This window comes from Ranitomeya variabilis, chromosome 5, assembly GCF_051348905.1.
Source record: "Ranitomeya variabilis isolate aRanVar5 chromosome 5, aRanVar5.hap1, whole genome shotgun sequence".
Lineage (NCBI taxonomy): Eukaryota > Metazoa > Chordata > Amphibia > Anura > Dendrobatidae > Ranitomeya > Ranitomeya variabilis.
This window is the reverse complement of record NC_135236.1, coordinates 70,455,201-70,477,614: the sequence shown is the minus strand read 5'-3', so window position 1 is coordinate 70,477,614 and position 22,414 is coordinate 70,455,201. Positions and strand designations below refer to the sequence as shown.

At 46.0% G+C, this 22,414-nt stretch overlaps 1 protein-coding gene across 1 annotated transcript in view; it reads left to right on the top strand.

Annotated features, from left to right (window-relative positions):
• BIN3 (bridging integrator 3) overlaps positions 1 to 17,263 on the top strand; it is a 58,903-nt gene extending 41,640 nt beyond the window's left edge. Inside the window, exons 3-9 of the mRNA XM_077262174.1 lie at positions 4,141 to 4,181; positions 4,277 to 4,338; positions 4,431 to 4,567; positions 6,035 to 6,075; positions 8,852 to 8,993; positions 10,986 to 11,120; positions 16,825 to 17,263. Coding sequence (XP_077118289.1) covers positions 4,141 to 4,181; positions 4,277 to 4,338; positions 4,431 to 4,567; positions 6,035 to 6,075; positions 8,852 to 8,993; positions 10,986 to 11,120; positions 16,825 to 16,971 — 705 coding nt within the window. The 3' untranslated portion in view covers positions 16,972 to 17,263. The remainder of the gene's footprint in view (positions 1 to 4,140; positions 4,182 to 4,276; positions 4,339 to 4,430; positions 4,568 to 6,034; positions 6,076 to 8,851; positions 8,994 to 10,985; positions 11,121 to 16,824) is intronic.
• Positions 17,264 to 22,414: the final 5,151 nt, after the last annotated feature.

The following is a 22,414-nucleotide window of genomic DNA, read 5'->3' as shown; positions in this document are numbered from 1 at the left end:
AGTGTCTTGTTTGGTTCTCTGTAGCACGCATGCAGTGTGCTTTTATGTGCAGTGCAATCTATTGTGTTTTTGTCCAGCTTAGACTTTAGTTTGGATTTTTCTGTCATGCTGGATTCTTTGGAGATGCAGATATGCATCCTATGTCTTTAGTAAGATGTAGTAGATAGTATATTCTGCTGTGGATTTTTCTAGAGTTTTAATACTGACCACTTAGTACTCTGTCCTATCCTTTTCTATTTTAGCTAGGAGTGCCTATTTTGCTAAGCTCTGTCTTTTCTGCCTGTGTACGTATTTCCTCTTAGACTCACAGTCAATATTCGTGGGGGGCTGCCTATTCTTTGGGGCGCTGCTCGTAGGCAAGATAGGATTTCCCTTTTCCATCTTTAGGGGCATTTAGTCCTCTGGCTGTGTCGAGGTGTCTAGGCCATGTCAGGTACATCCCACAGCTACTTCTAGTTGCGGTGTCAGTATTAGGATTGCGGTCAGTACAGGTACCACTAACTCCAGAGATAGTCACATGCGGTTCCAGGGTCACCGGATCATAACAATACACAGGGCGAAATAAGTATATTGAACACGTCACCAATTTTCTAAGTAACTGTATTTCTAAAAGTGCTGTCATTAAATTCTCACCAGATGTTGGTAATAACCCACCCAATCCACACAGACAAATCAAACCATCGATGATTATAAATTAAGTTTTGTGTAATAATGAGAAATGACACAGGGAAAAAGTATTGAGCACGTTTACTGAAATTTATTTAATATTTTCCACAAAAGCCTTTGTTGGTAATGACAGCTACGAGGCGACTCTTGCATGGAGAAACTTGTCGCCTGTATTGCTCAGATGTGATTTTTTTTTTATTTTTGGCTCATTCTTCCACACAAACATTCTTTAAATCCTGAAGGTCCCTTGTTCTCCTTCTATGAACTCTGAGCTTTAGTTGCTTCCATACATTTTCTATTGGATTCAGGTCCGGTGATTGGCTCGGCCATTCTAGCAGCTTTATTTTCTTTTTTCTGAAACCAATGTAGAGTTTACTGGGCTGTGTGTTTGGGATTATTGTCTTGCTGAAATGTCCACCCTCGTTTTATCTTCATCATCCTGGTAGATGGCAGCAGATTTTAATCAAGAATATCTCCGTACATTTGTCCATTCATCCTTCCTTCAATTCTATGAAGTTTGCCAGTAGCTCTCCGCAAGTGGTCCTTGGCTCTTCGACAACTCTTCTGATAATTATTTTCACTCCACTGTCTGACATCTTGTGGGGAGCACATGGTTGTGGCCGATTTGATGGTGAAATTGTTTTTTCCACTTCCGGATTATGGCCCCAACAGTGCTCACTGGTACCCTCTGTAGTTTAAAAATTCTTCGGTAACCAATGCCATTAGTATGTTTTGCAACAATAAGGTTGTGAATTTCTTGAGACAGCTCGCTGGTTTTACCCATCATGAGATGTTTCTTATATGGCACCTCGGTAATGAGACACCTTTTTATAGGCCATCAGGTGAACCAGCTGATATTTTAGCATTGCTTTCTAATTACTGACTTCAGCTGGTGTCATGACTTTCCTTGGCTTTTTGCATCTCTCTCCATGTATTCAATACTTTTTCCCTGTGTCATTTCTCATTATTACACAAAACTTAGTTTATGAACATCTATGGTGTAATTTCTTTGACTGTGTGGATTGGATGGGTTGTTACCGACATCTGGTGAGATTGCTAATTTCACTATATACTAAAGTATTTCAATTATATAATGCAAATGATCACAGGTTGAATACTTTGGGACCAATAAAAAATGTGTGAAAACAGTTGAAGGGGAAAAAAAATTTAAATCCTCCCTTTTTTTAAAATAAATGAGAAAAATAAGCATCTTCGGGTTTTGCCACATCAGGTTTATCAAACCTATAAAATTATTTTATCCATACTGTAAATGCCATAAAGGAAAAAAATCAGAACTGCAGAATTTTTATTTTATTTTTTTTTTTTTGGGGGGGGGGGGGGATTATCACTTCTCATGCAAAAAAAACTGCAAATAAAAATAAAAACTGATGAGATTGGTACTAATAATAAATGCCATGTCACTTTGCATCCATGGAAAAATAGAGATTTCAGAGAATGGTGTCACAAAACAAGTTAAATAAAAATAAAAAAAAATAAAAAAATATATGTGGAATTTGCATTTTTTTTACATCACTTTGGATTTGTTTTTACCCATTTTTCATTGCATTGTATCATAAAGAGAGTGGCGTCATTCAGAATTACTTACCAGCCGCCATCTACTGCTCTTCCCTGCACCACTCCGGTCCCACTCCACCATCTTGTCATTGGGCACCGGTTACTAGCTCTCAGTGTAATTCTATGATAACCTTGTTCTGGCTCATAGACATACATTGGGAAGTGACCTACGGCTCACCCAGCAAACACTGGAGCCATCTGGCAGGTCACAAGTAGCAGAAGACTCCTGGAGCTGCACTGATAAAAGAGGACGACGGTAGCTGGTTAGTATATTACTAAATAACCTATCAAAAAGGAGTGCTGAACTCTAGTAATTAAATGTAAAATATGTATAATAATCCTTACTGTTGCATAGTGAAAAATAATAAAACATACATCAGACAGAAAAATAATTTTGGTGTCAAATGGATGTGTTCCAATAATGTATATATGTGTGAGTCAGTAAGCCAAATCTCAGACTCAGTTTCCCTGTCTCCGACCCCACAACACTGGTCACTGCTGAGCATGTACATAAAGTGCAGCACAGATTCATCTCAGCTCCGACCCCACAGCACCGGTCACTACTGAGCATGTACATAAAGTGCAGCACAGATTCATCTCAGCTCCGACCCCACAGCACCGGTCACTACTGAGCATGTACATAAAGTGCAGCACAGATTCATCTCAGCTCCGACCCCACAGCACCGGTCAATACTGAGCATGTACATAAAGTGCAGCACAGATTCATCTTAGCTCCGACCCCACAGCACTGGTCACTACTGAGCATGTACATAAAGTGCAGCACAGATTCATCTCAGCTCCGACCCCACAGCACTTGTCACTGCTGAGCATGTACATAAAGTGCAGCACAGATTTATCTCAACTAAAAGCCCAGATCCTCAGGTCAGGAACAGACATTTATAGGACATTCCATAACTTTCACACATTCTTAGGAAAAAAATGACAGCACATTGTGCATTTTACTAGTGTACCCAATTTCTTATATATTTTAAGAGTCTGTCGTTCCTTTTTATACCGACTTTGACTCCACCAAAATGGAGACAGACTCCATCTCTACATCCCTGCTGCATAGACGATGATAATCCAAAGTAATGCCATGTGGCAAATACTTTAGCTACTTATGTTTGATTCATATGTCCGCAGACAGAGTTAAACACACACAGTAATAAGTCTGCACTCACCCAAGAGAACGCGCCTGATGTGCGTTTCGCTTATATAGTAAGTCAGCGTCCCTGATGAAGCTATAAGCGAAACGAACAACCGGTTAAACCACATCAGGTGTATAAAATCTGCCGCCTCTTCCCCACACCTATGGCAAGCTGCAGTGGTGGTTCTACCCATGTCCTATAACCTGCTAGATGTCAGATAGCATTGATGGACTATATACATTTGGGTCAGCTTGTTATTAATTGCCGGTGAAACATTGTCGGGAGGTCAAGGCCTCGCTCCAATCCTCCTCTGATAGGGAGGACATTAGTGTCCTTCATATGGCCTCAACCAAAAATGGTGACCAGGAGCATCTCCTGCTTAGTCACTGGGTTTATAAAAAGCAGATATACCCCCTGGCTCTTTAGCATTCAAATCAAGGGGTATGAGAATATTTCCAATGTCTGGGAACTGGGTATTTAGGGAATGCCTTAGTCACAGATACCTAAAGAAAGCTTGTCTGGGGACTTACTAGAGCGGTTGACATTGACCGAAGGAAACCGTAACACCCTGGATATATACCTGTGCCACTGTCTTGATCCCTGATTTTGATCAAAAGGGATCATCTTGGGAATGTAGCAGATCAGGAAGAGCAGAGTGGAGGATGGAAGTGCATTTTTAGTTGAATAATTATATAGTTTATTCTTCTTTGTACAAACTGAGACGCTCATGAGTCTTCTCTTTTTCCTTCAGGTAGAGAGGGACTTTGAGCGAGAATGTGGCAAGCTCCAGCAGTGAGTAGTCTACCCAGATACCCTCCAGCTCACTTCTACACTTTTGGGTCTCGCCCAGTGATTGCATGTCTCCATCTTTTCTCATTCCTCCACAGGTTGGAAGACCAAACCAAAAAGCTCCAAAAAGACATGAAGAAGAGTATAGAGGCCGACCTAGGTGTACTGTCTTCTCCTTTCTAAGTCAGATTGCTTAGTAATAGAAATATTCCTCCTGTCCTAATACTTGTGCGTTTCTGCATCTTCCCTCAGCCATGTCCAAGTCTGCTGTCAGGATCACCTCCGACCTTCTTGGCAATCCCCTGTGTGAGCCGGACCAGGATTTCTTGGTAATGGTGACCGCCCTTGACACGGCAATGAAACGTATGGATGCTTTTAACCAAGAAAAGGTAATTCACTAATCTGTATGAGCGGCCTTCAAAGTGGATCCATCACCAGATTTCACAATATAAACTGTATAAATTATTAAACAGATCTTAGACCTGATGAGACTGGGGAATTTACTTTGAAAATCCATATCTAAATGGCTGTATAAAATGCTTTTATTTTCTCAGGCCTTTTATTGCAACGGATTATGTATTAATTTCCACTTGGATTTTTCAAAATAAATACACCAGCCTCATAAGGTCTCGTGATTTGTTGTCTTTCTTTTCGTTTAAATTTAACCTCTTTTCTGTTTTGGGCAACGATTGGGGCAGTAGGTGAAGCTCAATAATAACAAAATAAGCCTTTTGGGTTGCCGCAGTGACTTCCCTGTAACAACACATGAGTGCTGCAGCCAATCATTGTGATTAGCCCAATTGATTGTCTGCAGCAATCATGTGTTTAGACCAGACATCACTGCTGCAGCCCCGTAGACGGTTACATGAATAGAGGATAGAGATGGTGGCCGTATATAGCAGTATGGAGATGGTAGCCATGTATACCAGGATGGGGGGGCATGTATACCAGGATGGGGGGGTTTATGTATACCAGGATGGGGGGGGCATGTATAACAAGATGGGGGTCATGTATACCATGATGGGGGGGGGGGGAGAAGTATACCATGATGGGGGGGGGGGCATGTATACCAGGATGGGGGGGCATGTATACCAGGATGGGGGGGGCATGTATACCAGGATGGGGGGGGCATGTATACCAGGATGGGGGGGGGGCATGTATAACAGGATGGGGGGGCATGCATAGCAGGATGGGGATGGGGGGGCCATGTATAGCAGGATGGGAGGGACATATATACCATGATGGGGATGGTGGGGCATGCATAGCACGATGGGGATGGGGGGGCCATGTATAGCAGGATAGGGATGGGGGGCCATGTATAGCAGGATGGGGGGGCCATGTATAGCAGGATGGGGATGGGGGGCTTTGTATACCAGGATGGGGATGGTGGGGCATGCATGGCAGGATGGGGATGGGGAGGCCATGTATAGCAGAATGGGGGGGCCTTGTATAGCAAGATGGGATGGGGGCATATATATCAGAATGTGGGCGCATATATATACCAGGAGGGGATATTACTCCTCTAGCAGTGTCTGCACAGCTTTCCACCCCCCATGACAGTGCGTCTTCACCACATTTTTTGCTTCAATTTTGTTTCTATTTTGCTCCTCTAAAACCTAGGTGCATCCTATCATCCTATAGGCCAAAAAATACTGTATATAATGCTTTTTACATCATTTTACAGCATCTGTGTCCAAAACCATCAAAAAAACCTTAGGGTAGTTTTTCAACATTTTTGGGGGGAAACCAGTATTTCAAGTGATTAGATGTTTCCCCATGTAGGTACTAGATGTAGGGTGCAGAATGCATTTCTAGAGATCTCCTGTTTTACTCGTGATGCTTTTCCTGTTTTCCAGGTAAACCAAATTCAGAAAACTGTGATGGATCCATTGAAGAGGTAAAAGAAGTCTGCTCCATGTTGTTCGTGTTCGTTTGGTTGTAAGGGGTGAACGTGCCCTTTAAGGAATGTCAAAAATATAAAGCGGTTTTGCTTGTAAGAAAGTCTTGTCTGCAGTTCAAATGCAAAGTTATGTGTCTCCATAGTTACAAACTGCAAACAAACACTATGTAGTCTGACCTTGTAGTCCTATCCCATTTTATATATCGCCTTCTAATATACATGAATTCAGGCTTATAGCAAGGAGTAGTAAACGGGGTCTAAAGCGTAGTCTGTTACCTTGGAGGCCCAAAGGAGACATTGTAGCTGTGGTACAAAATCGTTGGAAATTTTTAAAGAGAATCTGGCAGCAGGTTTTTGTTATGTATTCTGAGAGCAGCATTAGGGTGATACAGAGACCCTGATTCCAACAATGTATCACTTAATTTACTGACTGCAGCAGTTGTGATAGAATCAGTTTTCTCTGCTGAACTTTGTATAACCCCGCCCACACCACTGATTGGGTGTTCTTTCTGTACATTAACAGAAAGCAGAAAAATCAGTGCTGGGGGCGAGGTTGGACCAGGAGACACACCTAGTCCTGTAGTGATAATCTCCTGCTGAGTAACTCTTTCCAACATGTGCCGTATATATACACGTCTCTGCATCGCGCTGTGACTGACTTAAGGTGTCTGCCGTCTCTGACAGCAGGCCATCCCTGTTGTTGCCCCGGGGGCTGTACCTCCTCCCTCCCCTCTCCGCGTTGGCGATCGCCAATCAAAGCGATGTCACAATAAAGTTACAAAAGAAAAAAACATGTGACGTGCCGTGAAACTAATGGCGCCCGTATCGTACCAGATGAACATTTTCCAGGAGCGGTTCCCCAAAGAGCAAAGACGGGATGAACACAGAAAGGGTGCAGAGTATGGGGCATGCTCCAAGAGGGAAAACCGAAAGGACACAATTTACCATTGTGAAACCTGGCCTTTGCATTAAGGATTGCTTCAAAGTGTACCACACGTCCACAAATTACTAAAGTTAGTTTTTACACTGTTGACTCAAAAAACTTTTATAATCTGACATACTCCGCACAGCTTACACATCATGCCACATTATAAATTCATACACCAGTAAAACCAAAAGCATTATTATCATAACTACAACTATGCTTCTAGATAAATTTCTTCAGGGGTCTGGTTTCCAAAATGGGGTCACTTGTGGGGAATCTCCACTGTTTAGGCACATCAGGGGCTCTCCAAAAGCAACATGGCACACCCAGACCATTCCATCAAAGTCTGTGCTCCAAACCGCCACTTCTTCCCTGCCAAGCCCTGCTCTGCACCCAAACAGTAGTTTTCCCCCACACATGGGGTATCGGCGTACTCGGGGAAATTGCACAAAAGTTTTTGTAGTCCATTTTCTCATTTTACCCTTGTGAAAGTAAAAAATTTAGGGCTAAAAGAAAATTTTTGTAGAAAAAAATGATTTTTTATTTTTTTTAATTTTTTGTTTTCACGGCTCAACTTTACAAATTTAAATTTATGAAGCACCTTTGGGTTCAAGGTGCTCCCCACACATCTAGAGAAGTTCCTTGAAGGGTCTAGTTTCCAAAATGGAGTCACTTGTGGGGGATACTGCTCTTGATTCCAGACAATTTTGATTTAAAAAAAAACTGTGTGCCAAAACAGTGGTTTTCACCCACATATTGGGTTTTGATGTACTGTGGGAAAAAATGCTCAACAAATTTTGGGGTCCATTTTCTCCTGTTACCCTTTTTAAAACAAAAAAATGTTTAAAAAAATGGGTCTGAAGTAAAAATTTTGTGAAAAAGTAAAATGTTCATTTTTTTCCTTCAATATTCCGTTAATTACTGTGAAGCACCTGAAGGGTTAATAAACTTCTTGAATGTGGTTTTGAGCACCTTGAGGGGTGCAGTTTTTAGAATGGTGTCACTTTTGGGAATTTGTCATAAAAGCCCCTCAATGTCACTTCAAATGTGATGTGGTCCTTTTTAAAAGAAAAAAAAAATCATTTTGTTGGAAAAGTGAGAAATCTCTGGTCATCTTTTAACCCTTATAACTTCCTAACAAAAAAATATATATTTCAAGAATTGTTCTCATGTAAAGTAGACCTGTGGGAAGTGTTAGTTATTATTAACTATTTGGTAACTATTTGACATAAGTATAAGGGCATAAAAGTTTGAAAATTGTGAAATTTTCTAACTTTGTTTTTCAAATGTCTGATTTTTTTTCACAAATAAGCACAAGTCATATTGAACAAGTGTTACCACTGTCATAAAGTACAATATGTCACGAAAAAACATTCTCAAAATCTGTGGGATCCGTTGGAGCGTTCAGTTATTACCTCGTAAAGTGACAGCGGTCAGAATTGTAAAAATTGGCCTGGTCAGGAAAACCGGCTTCGGGGTGAAGGGGTTAAAAACACTGATTTTATTCAAGAAAATTACTTGGCACTCAGAAGGTTTGCAGTGAATGAAAAGATTTGTTTATTGGGTAATCTTTGTAATTAACGTTCCGGTCCTAGACTTGGACCTTCATCAGAACTGATTACCACCGGTGAAAGGGAGAATGCTGCTGCTGCTGTGGCACTGATGTATGTGGCGTACAGAGCGCGATTCCTTAGCGATAGCAGCGTCCTCCCTTTCACCGCTGGTAATCAGTTCTGATGAAGCAGGGGTGTTGTCACATTTTTCAGATTTACAATGTACAGGGGCAGTCTGTGTGATAACCTCCATGTATTGGGATAGTATAGAATTTTTCGGATCTGTTCCACGCAGGTATAGCAGCGTGTTCCCCTCTCTGAACATGGCCGTGAAGCGCAGAGAGCAGGCGCTGCAGGAATACAAGAGACTTCAGTTAAAAGTTGAGAAACACGAAGAAAAGGAAAGGACGGGGCAAGTGATAGCCAAATTGCACCAGGTGAGGGGTAGATGGTGGCGTCATGGCTGCTGTCCCAGTGTCACACCTCAGCAGTAATGGGTGACGTAGCGGCACTAGACAGGATTGTCATCTCTAACATGTGGTTACAGTTTCTGTTTCTGCCACTTCCTTCTCAAGCCTATTTCAGGCAGCCATTCCCCCCATCAGTGACTATAAATATTCCCTAGAGAGTATGGCAGCATGTGACGGGCACTGTGGGCTTGGTGTCGGCCACCGGTCACGGAGGGGACGGCGCATTCTATGGGCTCGCTCTTCCTGTTTCAGCGCTGACCTTTGGCACAAAATGCTTTCTCCTTTCTCACATTTCTCTCAATTCTTGAACAGATACCACCCTGGCCGTTCCCTGTATGCAGAATATGTGTTTAACCGCTGTTTACTACGTACTTAAAGGGGTTTTCTCGTATAGAAAAAATAAATGTAATAAAAACTCTCAAGTGGGTTTCTTAAAGGGGTTGTCCACTGCTAGGACAACCCCATCTGGAACTAAATGTTCATCCCTGATAAAATAATAAAGCCTATACTCGCCTCCTGTCCCGACACCATACCAGCGGTGTCTGCACTCGCGGTCCCGGGGCTGGGATGCGGTGGAATGACACATGATGTCCGGGGCCCAATCAGTGCTGATGTCACTGTCCCCACCGTCATACAAACTGAACATGAAGCGGAATTTCGGGCTCCCGCTGGTCTCTGGCTTCCTCTTCAAGTTCATTTCGACAGGAGGCGGGGCAGTGACGATGACAGGAGGCGGGGACAGTGACGATGACAGGAGGCGGGGACAGTGACGATGACCGGAGGCGGACAGTGACAATGACAGGAGGCGGGGACAGTGACGATGACAGGAGGCGGACAGTGACAATGACAGGAGGCGGGGACAGTGACGAAGACAGGAGGTGGGGACAGTGACGAAGGCAGGAGGCGGGGACAGTGACGAAGGCAGGAGGCGGGGACGTGACGACGGCAGGAGGCGGGGACAGTGACGGCAGGAGGCGGAGACGTGACGACGGCAGGAGGCGGAGACGTGACGACAGGAGGCGGGGACAGTGACAGGAGGCGGGGACAGTGACAGGAGGCGGGGACAGTGACGATGACAGGAGGCGGGGCAGTGACGATGACAGGAGGCGGGGACAGTGACGATGACAGGAGGCGGGGACAGTGACGATGGCTGGAGGCGGGGACAGTGACAATGGCAGGAGGCGGGACCGCAAGTGCAGACATCGCTGGAATGGCACCAACACGGGAGGTGAGTATAGGCTTTATTATTTTATTGGGGCCGAACATTTAGTTCAAGAAGGGCTTGTCCTAGTAGTGTACAACCCCTTTAAAAAAAAAAAAAAAAAATGACCAACGATTCCTGCGACCTATGGCTTTCACGGCTGCTAATTCTGAATACAATCACATCCCCAACTATAAGAGGGTGTTCACACTTAGACAACTGTATTATTATTATTATTATTTATATAGCATCATTAGTTCCATGGTGCTGTACATGAGAAGGGGTTACATACAGGGTTATAGATATCGTTTACAGTAAACATATTTACAGTGACAGACAGTACAGAGGGGCGAGGACCCTGTCCTTGCAGACTTACATTCTACGGCATTATTTTAGTTTGGTTATTTATGTTCTCTCTCCAAATGGATTTGTACAGATACATGGTGGAAAAAGTTCTGCAATGATTCTTATGTTTTTGATTTCAGTACAAAAACTTGGCAATTTAACCCGGGGTGTGTAGACTTTTTATATTCGTACTGGTTTTGAATGAGCTGATACACATCGCCATCCATGGCTGTCTATAGGGTAATGTGCTCATTTAGAAAGAAAACACTAAAGTCCTTGCTATTCCGGTGCGATTTCGACACCTCGCATCTGAAAGTTTAGTTTTGTAGGATGCAGACACTGCCATCTAGTGTTATGACTCTGAACTCCCTGAAGTCACCAGATTCCCATGGTGGTGTGATTGTGACCCACAGGCCCGGGAAGAGCTGCGCCCCATCCGGGAGGATTTTGAGGTGAAGAACCGCCAGCTGTTGGATGAGATGCCAAAGTTTTATAACAGTCGTATCGATTTCTTCAAGCCCAGCTTCCAGTCATTGATCAGAGCACAGGTATGAATGAGATCGGTTCTTCATCATTTCTACATTTTGTCTTTTTTTTTTTTTTTTTTCTCATTTTTGTAACATGTGAGCACTTTTAAGTATTACTCCCAAAGGTGGCCCATTCATTAGATTACAGTCAGCTGAACCTGTCAAGTTTTGGCCGACCCTGTCGGTTTTGGTTGACCATTGATTGTTTAGAAGGTTGAACCAACTCGTGGCAGAAAGTCGTGGCGGGTAGGGTGGGTAAAGAGTGATCAAGCGTGTTCAAAGGCAGGTAGCTGCGGGTTTAGCACAGTGGAGAGGGGCAAAAAACACATATGAGTGATCACCTAATCTAGGTAACCACATTTACATCTAAAGGGGAACATCAGCAGATGACTATACTGTTACTGAAAAAGAAAAATGCTGCAAAGACCATGACCGATATTACCACTATACAGTGCCCACACAGTGGTGGTCCTGCAGAACATATAAGAGATCACAGCACAGTTACAGATAATGAAATACCGCTGACGTTCTTTCTGATGGAATCGTTCACTTTTCCCTTCTTTTCCATCTGGCCCAGACCGACATGACAACTTCTTCCAGCCAGGACTCGTCTGCAGAGAATACAACAAAGACACATCTGACTTCTCATATATTCAGCACCGTCCCCATCTATTCTCAACCTGCACAAACTCCTCATCCTGCTGATACCCCAATACTGAGCCGCTGCTGCCGTATGTGAACCTATTACTGCCCCTGATACCCCAATACTGAGCCGCTGCTGCTGTATGTGTCCCTATTACTGCACCTGATACCCCAATACTGAGCCGCTGCTGCCGTATGTGAACCTATTACTGCCCCTGATACCCCAATACTGAGCCGCTGCTGCCGTATGTGTCCCTATTACTGCACCTGATACCCCAATACTGAGTCGCTGCTGCCTTATGTGAACCTATTACTGCCCCTGATACCCCAATACTGAGCCGCTGCTGCCGTATGTGTCCCTATTACTGCCCCTGATACCCCAATACTGAGCCGCTGCTGCTGTATGTGTCCCTATTACTGCACCTGATACCCCAATACTGAGTCGCTGCTGCCTTATGTGAACCTATTACTGCCCCTGATACCCCAATACTGAGCCGCTGCTGCCGTATGTGTCCCTATTACTGCACCTGATACCCCAATACTGAGCCGCTGCTGCCGTATGTGTCCCTATTACTGCCCCTGATACCCCAATACTGAGCCGCTGCTGCTGTATGTGTCCCTATTACTGCACCTGATACCCCAATACTGAGCCGCTGCTGCCGTATGTGAACCTATTACTGCCCCTGATACCCCAATACTGAGCCGCTGCTGCTGTATGTGTCCCTATTACTGCACCTGATACCCCAATACTGAGTCGCTGCTGCCTTATGTGAACCTATTACTGCCCCTGATACCCCAATACTGAGCCTCTGCTGCCGTATGTGTCCCTATTACTGCACCTGATACCCCAACACTGAGCCGCTGCTGCCGTATGTGTCCCTATTACTGCCCCTGATACCCCAATACTGAGCCACTGCTGCCATGTGTCCCTATTACTGCACCTGATACCCCAATACTGAGCCACTGCTGCCATGTGTCCCTATTACTGCACCTGATACCCCAATACTGAGCCGCTGCTGCCGTATGTGTCCCTATTACTGCACCTGATACCCCAATACTGAGCCGCTGCTGCTGTATGTGTCCCTATTACTGCCCCTGATACCCCAATACTGAGCCGCTGCTGCCGTATGTGTCCCTATTACTGCCCCTGATACCCCAATACTGAGCCACTGCTGCCGTATGTGTCCCTATTACTGCACCTGATACCCCAATACTGAGCCACTGCTGCCATGTGTCCCTATTACTGCACCTGATACCCCAATACTGAGCCGCTGCTGCCGTATGTGTCCCTATTACTGCACCTGATAACCCAATACTGAGCCGCTGCTGCTGTATGTGTCCCTATTACTGCACCTGATAACCCAATACTGAGCCGCTGCTGCCGTATGTGTCCCTATTACTGCACCTGATACCCCAATACTGAGCCGCTGCTGCCGTATGTGTCCCTATTACTGCACCTGATACCCCAATACTAAGCCGCTGCTGCCGTATGTGAACCTATTACTGCCCCTGATACCCCAATACTGAGCCGCTGCTGCTGTATGTGTCCCTATTACTGCCCCTGATACCCCAATACTGAGCCGCTGCTGCCGTATGTGTCCCTATTACTGCCCCTGATACCCCAATACTGAGCCGCTGCTGCCGTATGTGTCCCTATTACTGCATCTGATACCCCAATACTGAGCCGCTGCTGCCGTATGTGTCCCTATAACTGCACCTGATACCCCAATACTGAGCCGCTGCTGCCGTATGTGTCCCTATTACTGCCCCTGATACCCCAATACTGAGCCGCTGCTGCTGTATGTGTCCCTATTACTGCACCTGATACCCCAATACTGAGCCGCTGCTGCCGTATGTGTCCTACAGCACCTGATACCCCAATACTGAGCCGCTGCTGCTGTATGTGTCCCTATTACTGCCCCTGATACCCCAATACTGAGCCGCTGCTGCCGTATGTGTCCCTATTACTGCACCTGATACCCCAATACTGAGCTGCTGCTGCCGTATGTGAACCTATTACTGCCCCTGATATCCCAATACTGAGCCGCTGCTGCCGTATGTGTCCTACAGCACCTGATACAGCAGCTCAGTATTGGGGTATCAGGTGCTGTAGGACACATACGGCAGCAGCGGCTCAGTATTGGGGTATCAGGTGCAGTAATAGGGTCACATACGGCAGCAGCGGCTCAGTATTGGGGTATCAGGTGCAGTAATAGGGTCACATACGGCAGCAGCGGCTCAGTATTGGGGTATGTGACCCTATTACTGCACCTGATACCCCAATACTGAGCCGCTGCTGCCGTATGTGACCCTATTACTGCACCTGATACCCCAATACTGAGCCGCTGCTGCCGTATGTGTCCCTATTACTACACCTCCTGTGTGGTTCAATAACTGCTCCTCTTACTGCCCCACATAATAATGCTCACCACTGTGCCCCTAACATGTTGAAACTCCCTTTTGGGCCTTCCAAGATGGTAAAATTGGTCCTTAGAAAATATTAATTCCTTCTGTGAGTGTTCTAAAAAGTAATAATGCCACATTTTGCCCTCCCAGAAAGTAATAATTCTTCCTTTAACAGTTACATTATAGGGGCACTCTGGGTATTGTATCTTAAAGGGCCACTGTCACCCCCCTCCAGCCGTTATAAACTAAAAGAGCCACCTTGTGCAGCAGTAACGCTGCATTCTAACAAGGTGGCTCTTTTAGTTTTAGGTTCAAGTATACCCAAAATAAAGCGTTTTGATACTTAGCCACAATACCAGTCTTTAGCCAGGTAGGCGGGTCCTCACTCCCCAGCTTGAACCGCTACTCTGCCGTCACTCCAATCTTCATGGGCTTTCGGCGCCGCCCCCTCAGCGCTGTTTACGTTTCAAAACCGGCGCTTGCGCTGTGTACTACTGTGCTGCACAGGCGCAGTAAGCTCTGGCTGTCTGACGTCCCAGCCAGGCTTGCAGACTGCGCCTGTGAAGCAGTGCGGCCACCCACCTTTGGAATCCCAGCCCCGCACTGTGTTATGCATTATGCACAGTGTGGGGCTGGGATTCCAAAGGTGGGTGGCCGCACAGGCGCAGTCTGCAAGCCTGGCTGGGACGTCAGACAGCCAGAGCTTACTGCGCCTGTGCAGCACAGTAGTACACAGCGCAAGCGCCGGTTTTGAAACGTAAACAGCGCTGAGGGGGCGGCGCCGAAAGCCCATGAAGATTGGAGTGACGGCAGAGTAGCGGTTCAAGCTGGGGAGTGAGGACCCGCCTCCCTGGCTAAAGACCGGTATTGTGGCTAAGTATCAAAACGCTTTATTTGGGGTATACTTGAACCTAAAACTAAAAGAGCCACCTTGTTAGAATGCGGCGTTACTGCTGCACAAGGTGGCTCTTTTAAGGCCCCGTCTCACTAAGCGATTTACCAACGATCACGACCAGCGATACGACCTGGCCGTGATCGTTGGTAAGTCGCTGTGTGGTCGCTGGGGAGCTGTCACACAGACCGCTCTCCCCAGCGACCAACGATCAGGGGAACGACTTCGGCATCGTTGAAACTGTCTTCAACGATGCCGAAGTCCCCCTGCAGCACCCGGGTAACCAGGGTAAACATCGGGTTACTAAGCGCAGGGCCGCGCTTAGTAACCCGATGTTTACCCTGGTTACCAAAAAAAACAAACAGTACATACTCGCCTTTCGGAGTCCAGGTCCCTTGCCGTCTGCTTCCTGCTCTGACTGAGCCGCCGTACAGTGAGAGCAGAGCGCAGCGGTGACGTCACTGCTGCGCTCTCACTTCTCACTGTACGGCCGGGAGTCAGTGAGAGCAGGAAGCAGACGGCAAGGGACCTGGACACCGAAAGGCGAGTATGTACTGTTTTTTTTTTTTACATTTACGCTGGTAACCAGGGTAAACATCGGGTTACTAAGCGCGGCCCTGCGCTTAGTAACCCGATGTTTACCCTGGTTACCAGTGAAGACATCGCTGGATCGGTGTCACACACACCGATTCAGCGATGTCAGCGGGGCCTCAACGACCAAAAAAAGGTCCAGGCCATTCCGACACGACCAGCGATCTCGCAGCAGGGGCCTGATCGCTGGTATGTGTCACACATAGCGAGATCGCTACTGAGGTCGCTGTTGCGTCACAAAACTTGTGACTCAGCAGCGATCTCGCTAGCGATCTCGCTATGTGAGACGGGGCCTTTAGTTTATAACGGCTGGAGGGGGGTGACAGTGGCCCTTTAAGTGCCCACTTTACATTTAATGTTGCCCTCTGATTGCCCCTAAAAGCTAATAATATTCCCTTAGTGCTTCCTTAGCAATTAGTAACGCCTTGAGTGCTTCAGCAAAAGTAATAATGGCCCCCCAGTCCACATACAGTAATAATGGTCCCTGAGCTGCCCAACATACAGTAATATGGTCCCTGAGACCCCCACATACAGTAATAATGGCCACGGAGACCCCCACATACGGTAGTAATGGCCAGTGATCCTCCTTCACATACAGTATTAATGGCCACTTATTCCTCCCACGTACAATAATGGGCCGAGGCCCGCTACATACAGCAATGATGGTCTCTGAGGGCCCCCCCCCCACGTACAGTAATAATGCACCAGAAAATTGAAGAAAATACATAAAGTATATGTACAAACTCTCCTTACCCCGAAGTCTGGCGAGTTCAGCTAGCACTTAGAGTGGCCCGATGTTGGAGGAGCAGTGCGGTGACGTCATCAAGCCACATATATGGGGACTCTGAAGTCCTGTGCATTTTGTGGGCCACAGGCCTAAAGCGGCCTACAGAACAGACTGATGGAGCAGGGAGACCATGGCTCCCGGCTCCACCACAGAGATTACCTGTATTGGTATGCTATACACACCCATACTGATAAGCGTGGTCATTGCTTCAGGTGGGCCCCACTGTGATTGTGCCCGGGGTGACCACCATCTTTGCCCCCCACTGATATCTATACTACTGGGCGTGTTGGATCCTTTTTCTATTGCAGAGGAGCTTTATGGCCACGGCTTATTTCCATTCTGCTGACCGCCATGGGAAGGTGTTTGGCCGGCTTTCTTCTAATCCAGCTCATGTCCTCTCTCCCCAGGTGGTGTACTACACCGAGATGTCTCGGGTGTTTGGAGAGCTAGCTCTGCAGGTGGATGAAGTGCCGCTGTCAGACGCCGACAGAGAGAAGGAAAACGAGGCAAAACTAGCCGAGCTGCGCGCCTTATCCATCGTGGCCGATGACTGATGACAGATGGCACCTAAGGGCCGGGGCTACGGTTACACGGACCATCAGGGGATGTCTGCACCACTGCATCCAGAATAGGACAGACTGGAGCCTGCACTACTGATTACCCTGTCCTCAAGTACCCCCCATGGCTTCCCGCTTGGACCCTCTAATTGCTTGATAAAAGCACGCGGGGCATCCTGGACAGAATGGTCTATAAGGTGCCTTTGTAAAAAATAATCGTCAGACATTCTCACATTTTAGCCTTCTGTCGGCCGAGTTCTTTTCTTTTTTTTTTCTTTTCCGGCTGCACATAAGGCCGGTTTCACACGTCAGTGGCTCCGGTACGTGAGGTGACAGTTTCCTCCCGTACCGGAGACACTGACACACGTAGACCCATAAAAATCAATGCATCTGTTCAGATGTCATTGATTTTGTGCGGACCGTGTCTCCGTGTGCCAAACACGGAGACATGTCAGTGTTCGTGGGAGCGCACGGATTACACGGACCCAATAGAGTCAATGGGTCCGCGTAAAACACGCACCTCACACGGACATTCTCCGTCTGGGGTCCGTGTGCGTGCAGGAGACAGCGCTACAGTAAGCGCTGTCCCCCCCACATGGTGCTGAAGCCGCCATTCATATGTTCCCTGTAGCACCGTTTGCTACAGAGAAAATATGAATGATAGTGTTTAAACTAAAGATCCATGTGTCCGCCGCCCCCCCACCCCCTGTGCGCCCCCCCCGCTGGTCAGAAAATACTTATCCGGGTCCCCCGTCGGCTGTCGCTCCTTCCTGGTCTGGCCGCGCCTCCTACTGTATGCGGCCGATTACACTCATGAATATGTGGCTCCACCTCCAATAGGGGCGGAGCCGCCTATTCATGAGTGTAAATGAGCGGCCCCACGTGACCGCATACAGTAAGCCGCGGCCAGACCAGGAAGGAGCGACTGCCGACGGGGGATCCGGGTGAGTATTTTCTGACCAGCGGGGGGGGGCGCACAGGGGGTGGGGGGGCGGCGGACACATGGATCTTTATTTTAAACACTATTCTTCATATTTTCCCTGCAGCAAACGTTGCTGCAGGGATGATATGAATCGCAGCTTCAGCACCATGCAGAGTGGGTACCACACGCTCCGTGTGGTACCCACTCGCCATACGGGCGGCACACGTGTGCCGCAGGTATGGCCTCCGTGAGTTCCCAGGCACACGGACACGGATAACTCCGGTACCGATTTATTCCGGTACCGGAATTATCTGGACGTGTGGGACAGCCCTAATACGGTCCGTTCTTCCCGCTATACAACTAGTCGCTCCTAGAAAACTATAACTGGTGCGCTAACGTCACGTGTGTGTGTCGTCCATTACTGTTTGCTCACACTTACATGGGTGAACGGAAGCACCACGTTATTTCTCAGATGCCACTTTGGTTGCTTCAATACATCAGGAAATAATTATCACTAGGAAACAGGCATTTTAGGCCTTGAGAGGTGGTAAACTCACCCCTACTACACATGTTGTCAATGTTCCATCCATTCTTAATAGCGTCTTGTTATAGGGGCATATATAACCACTTGCAGGGAAGAAAAAATGTATTTACAAGTGACATGTAAAAGTTTGGGCACCCCTGGTCAAAATTACTGTTATTGTGAAGTTCAGCAAGTTGAAGATGAAATGATCTCTTACAGGACTAAAGTTAAAGATGACACATTTCCTTTGTATTTTAGGGAAGAAAAAAAAGCCACAAAGCAAAAACATTTTCATCTTTTATATTTTAAAAATTACAAAAAGGAAAATGAGCCAATTCAAAGTTTTGGGCACCCTGCATGGTTAGTACCTGGTAGCACGCCCTTTTTTGCAAGTATCACAGCTTGTAAATGCTTTTTGTAGCCAGGCAAGCTTGTTTGAGGGATTTTTCTTTGATTCTTCCTTTGAAAACTCTTCCAGTTCTGTGATATTCCCGGGTGTTCGTCTTGCGTCCTCTGCAATTTTGAAATCTAGCCTCAGGTTTACAATGATCTTCAGATCAGGGGACTGTGAGGGCCATTGTAAAACCTTCAACTTGCGCCTTTGGAGGTCGTCTATTGTGGATTCTGATGTGTTTAGAATCATTATCCATTTATAGAAGCCATCTTTTTAACTTCAGCTTTTTTTTTTTTTACAGATGTTATGTTTCCATCAATAATTTGTTGAAATATCATTGAATCCATTCTTCCCTCTACCCGTGAAATGTTCCCCGTGCCATTGGCTGTACACAACCCCGAAGCATGATTGATCCACCTCCATGCGAGATGTTCTTTTCCTGAAATTCTGTTCCCTTTTTTCTCCGCACGTACCAATGATCATTGTGCCAAAGAGTTCTATTTTAATCTTGTCGGTCCACAGGACTTGTTTCCAAAATGCATCAGTCTTGTTTAGATGTTCTTTTTCATACTACTGATGTTGAATTTTATGGTGAGGACGCAGGAGAGGTTTTCTTCTGATGACGCTTACATGAAGGCCATATTGGTGCAGGTGTCTCTGGAATTGTGGTGCATCACTACTATTCAGAGTCTGCTTAATCTTTCTGATTGTCTTTTGCAGTGAAGCGGGAGTTCTGATTTGCCTCTCTATAAATCCTGTTACATTTCGAACTTAGGAAAGGGCAACTTGAAAACACTTTGCTATCTTCTTATAGCCTTCTCTTGCTTTGTGGGCCTGCACCATTTTCAGAGTGCTAGGCATCTGCTTAGAAGAGCCCATGGCTGCTGTCTTTTGGCACAAGGTTAGAGGAGGCTGGGTTTTTATGAAGCTTGGAAATCTGCATCACCCGGCCTTTCCCAACGATGACCATGAACAAGCCATAACCCTAACAGGCTAACTAAGGTCTGAAACCTTGGTCAAAGTTATCTGAGCACACAAAGCTCCAAGGGTGCCCAAACATTTGCATCGGCCCATTTTCCTTTTTGTCATTTAAAAAATGACAAAAATGTCATATAATATAACGTGTCATCTTTAACTTTAGGCCTTTTAGAGATCTTGTTATCTTCAACTTGCTTAAGTGTTCACAATAACCGTAATTTTGATCAGGGGTGCCTAAACTTTTACATGCCGCTGTACGTATTCACCCATGATAGGTGGTCACTGTAAGATCTTTTTCCTAGGGTGATGACATGTGTCCGCTGCAGATAATCACTTGCCTTAGTGGTGATGCTTGTATGTGTGACTTGAGGCCACTGATTGGCTGCAGCGGTCACATCTCTTTAGATTTGGGTGTATTCCAACCTGTCACATTGCAAACCCCAACATGACAGCAGGAAATTGCTGGATAGATACATCCATTTATCCAGCAGATAGTTGTAGATTCTGTCTCATCTTGTTAAATGGGTAAAATTGCAAAGTGCTGGGAAAAAAACGAGCAACTGCAACTTGCCTCTTAGTATAAGTCTTCTCTGTTCTCAAGAACTGAGAGGTTTTTAATTCTAGTTCACTGCTCTTTGCCGACGACCCTGCAGTCTAGAAGCAGTCGCCTGTCTCCTAGGTCGCTGGATCCGTCCAGCCTCGGGGTCTCTGTTCTTCTCTGATGCTGCACAGTTGCAGCGCGCACAGTTTGGAGCAGTGGTCGCTGGTCTGTGCTGTCAATCTTCAGGAGCACACCGCAAGCAGGAAGGTAGGGGAGCAGTGCGCTCCGGAAGAAAGAAGGAAGGTGATAAAATCCCTTTTTAAGTTGGCAGCAAGCAGAAGTTCACACAAACAAAAGGAAATTAAAAAGTTGAAGCTTTTAGTTCAGATGTTCCAGAACATTGGGTTTGTAAGATTCTGCTACGCTCTGTGAGTGTACAGTGTAACCCATATACTCGTATATGCTACCTCACCTTCCGGTCCTTTTCCTAAAGTTATATATATGTATACAGTCATTCATCACTCTCCGTCCATCATCACCACCCAGTATCTACACTACACTGCACTGGGTTATTCTCCTCTGTCGCCCTCCTGTGGACACTGCAGAAACTTTCATAAAATACGATCGTTTTAACTTTTAGAGGTAAAAAGAAAAAAAAAGTCCAACTACAATAATAAAAATGACCTTGTAAATACACACATGTAGCAGAGCTCGTAATTTTATACAGCTGATCATCCGCGGGTACAGCTATTTATTTATTACTTGCCAGCTCTGCTACATCTGCACAGTCATTCCGTCATGTGAAAAAAAATTCCGTTCAGCAATTTCATTTTTAAAACTGGAAGATGTCGGAAACCAGGAACAAAATCTGGTTCCTCCAAAATGGAAAATGCTCCAATAAAGGGATTGTTTGAGATTAGTAAAAAGGGTCTGCAGAACAGCGCCACTTCTGTACATAGGCCGTGGCTGGTATTACATGGGAGTCCCGTGCAAGGGATAAAACTGCAATGCCAGACACAGCCCATGGACAAGGATGGTGCTTTTTTTTGTATTGGGGTGGGGGGAGATGAGCCTTTTTATTTTTCTCAAGGGACCACTTATATGTTGAAAGCGGTCCTGCACAGCTATTATTTTGGTCAGCCATTTTACAGGGGACAGAGCTCAGACGCTGCTGACAGGCTGGGACTTCTGGTGCAGATGCTCCTTGGTTACACTATAAGGGAACATTCCTGATTACGCCCTGCGCTGTCTGTATTGTGGACTGGGCTCTGCGCTCATGATATTTGCCACATAGACTGTTACTTGGCTCCATCACATAGGAGTCTGCAGGCGGCTGACACCAGAGAATGTAGCTGAAGCTGATTATGTGGAGATCCAGTATGGGCGATCCTTGTGATTCGGGCTCAGGGCTTATTCTCCACTAATGCATGTATAGTTTTTATTCTATGTCTTAATCTGTACACTGAAATACTGTCTTTTAATACTGTGCTTCCTGAGCCTTATAAGTCTCTATTTTAATAAAAATACCAAAATATGTTTTACTTTTGACTCTCTTTATGACCCAAGTTCTGTATCTGACGTTTGCAGGGAATCTGCCATCAGGTTTTTGATAAGTTATCGGACATCATCATGATGTAGGGATAGATACCCTGATTCCAGCAATGTATCACTTACTGGGCTTCTTGTTATAGTTTGATTAAAATCCCTGTTTTCTCTGCTCTGGATCTAGCAGTGCTCTGAATGCTGAGCTTTGTATAACCCCGCCCATGCCACTGATTCGCAACCTTCTGTGTGGGCGGGGTTACACAGGGCAGGAGGACTTCCAGGCACCAGACACCCAGTCCTGTAGTGATAATCTCCTGCTATCAAAACGCTGGTTTTTATTGAAACTGCAACATGTAGCCCACTAAGTGACACATCCCTGGAATCAGGGTCTCTACCCCTACCTCTTGCTGCTCTCAGATCACATGGCAAAAACTTGACAGATTTCCCCTTAAAGGCACTTAGTTACCAACATTGGTCTTGGCCATGGAGACGGGCAGCTCTGAATACCCTGCATGACCAAGTAGAGGGCATCCTGGG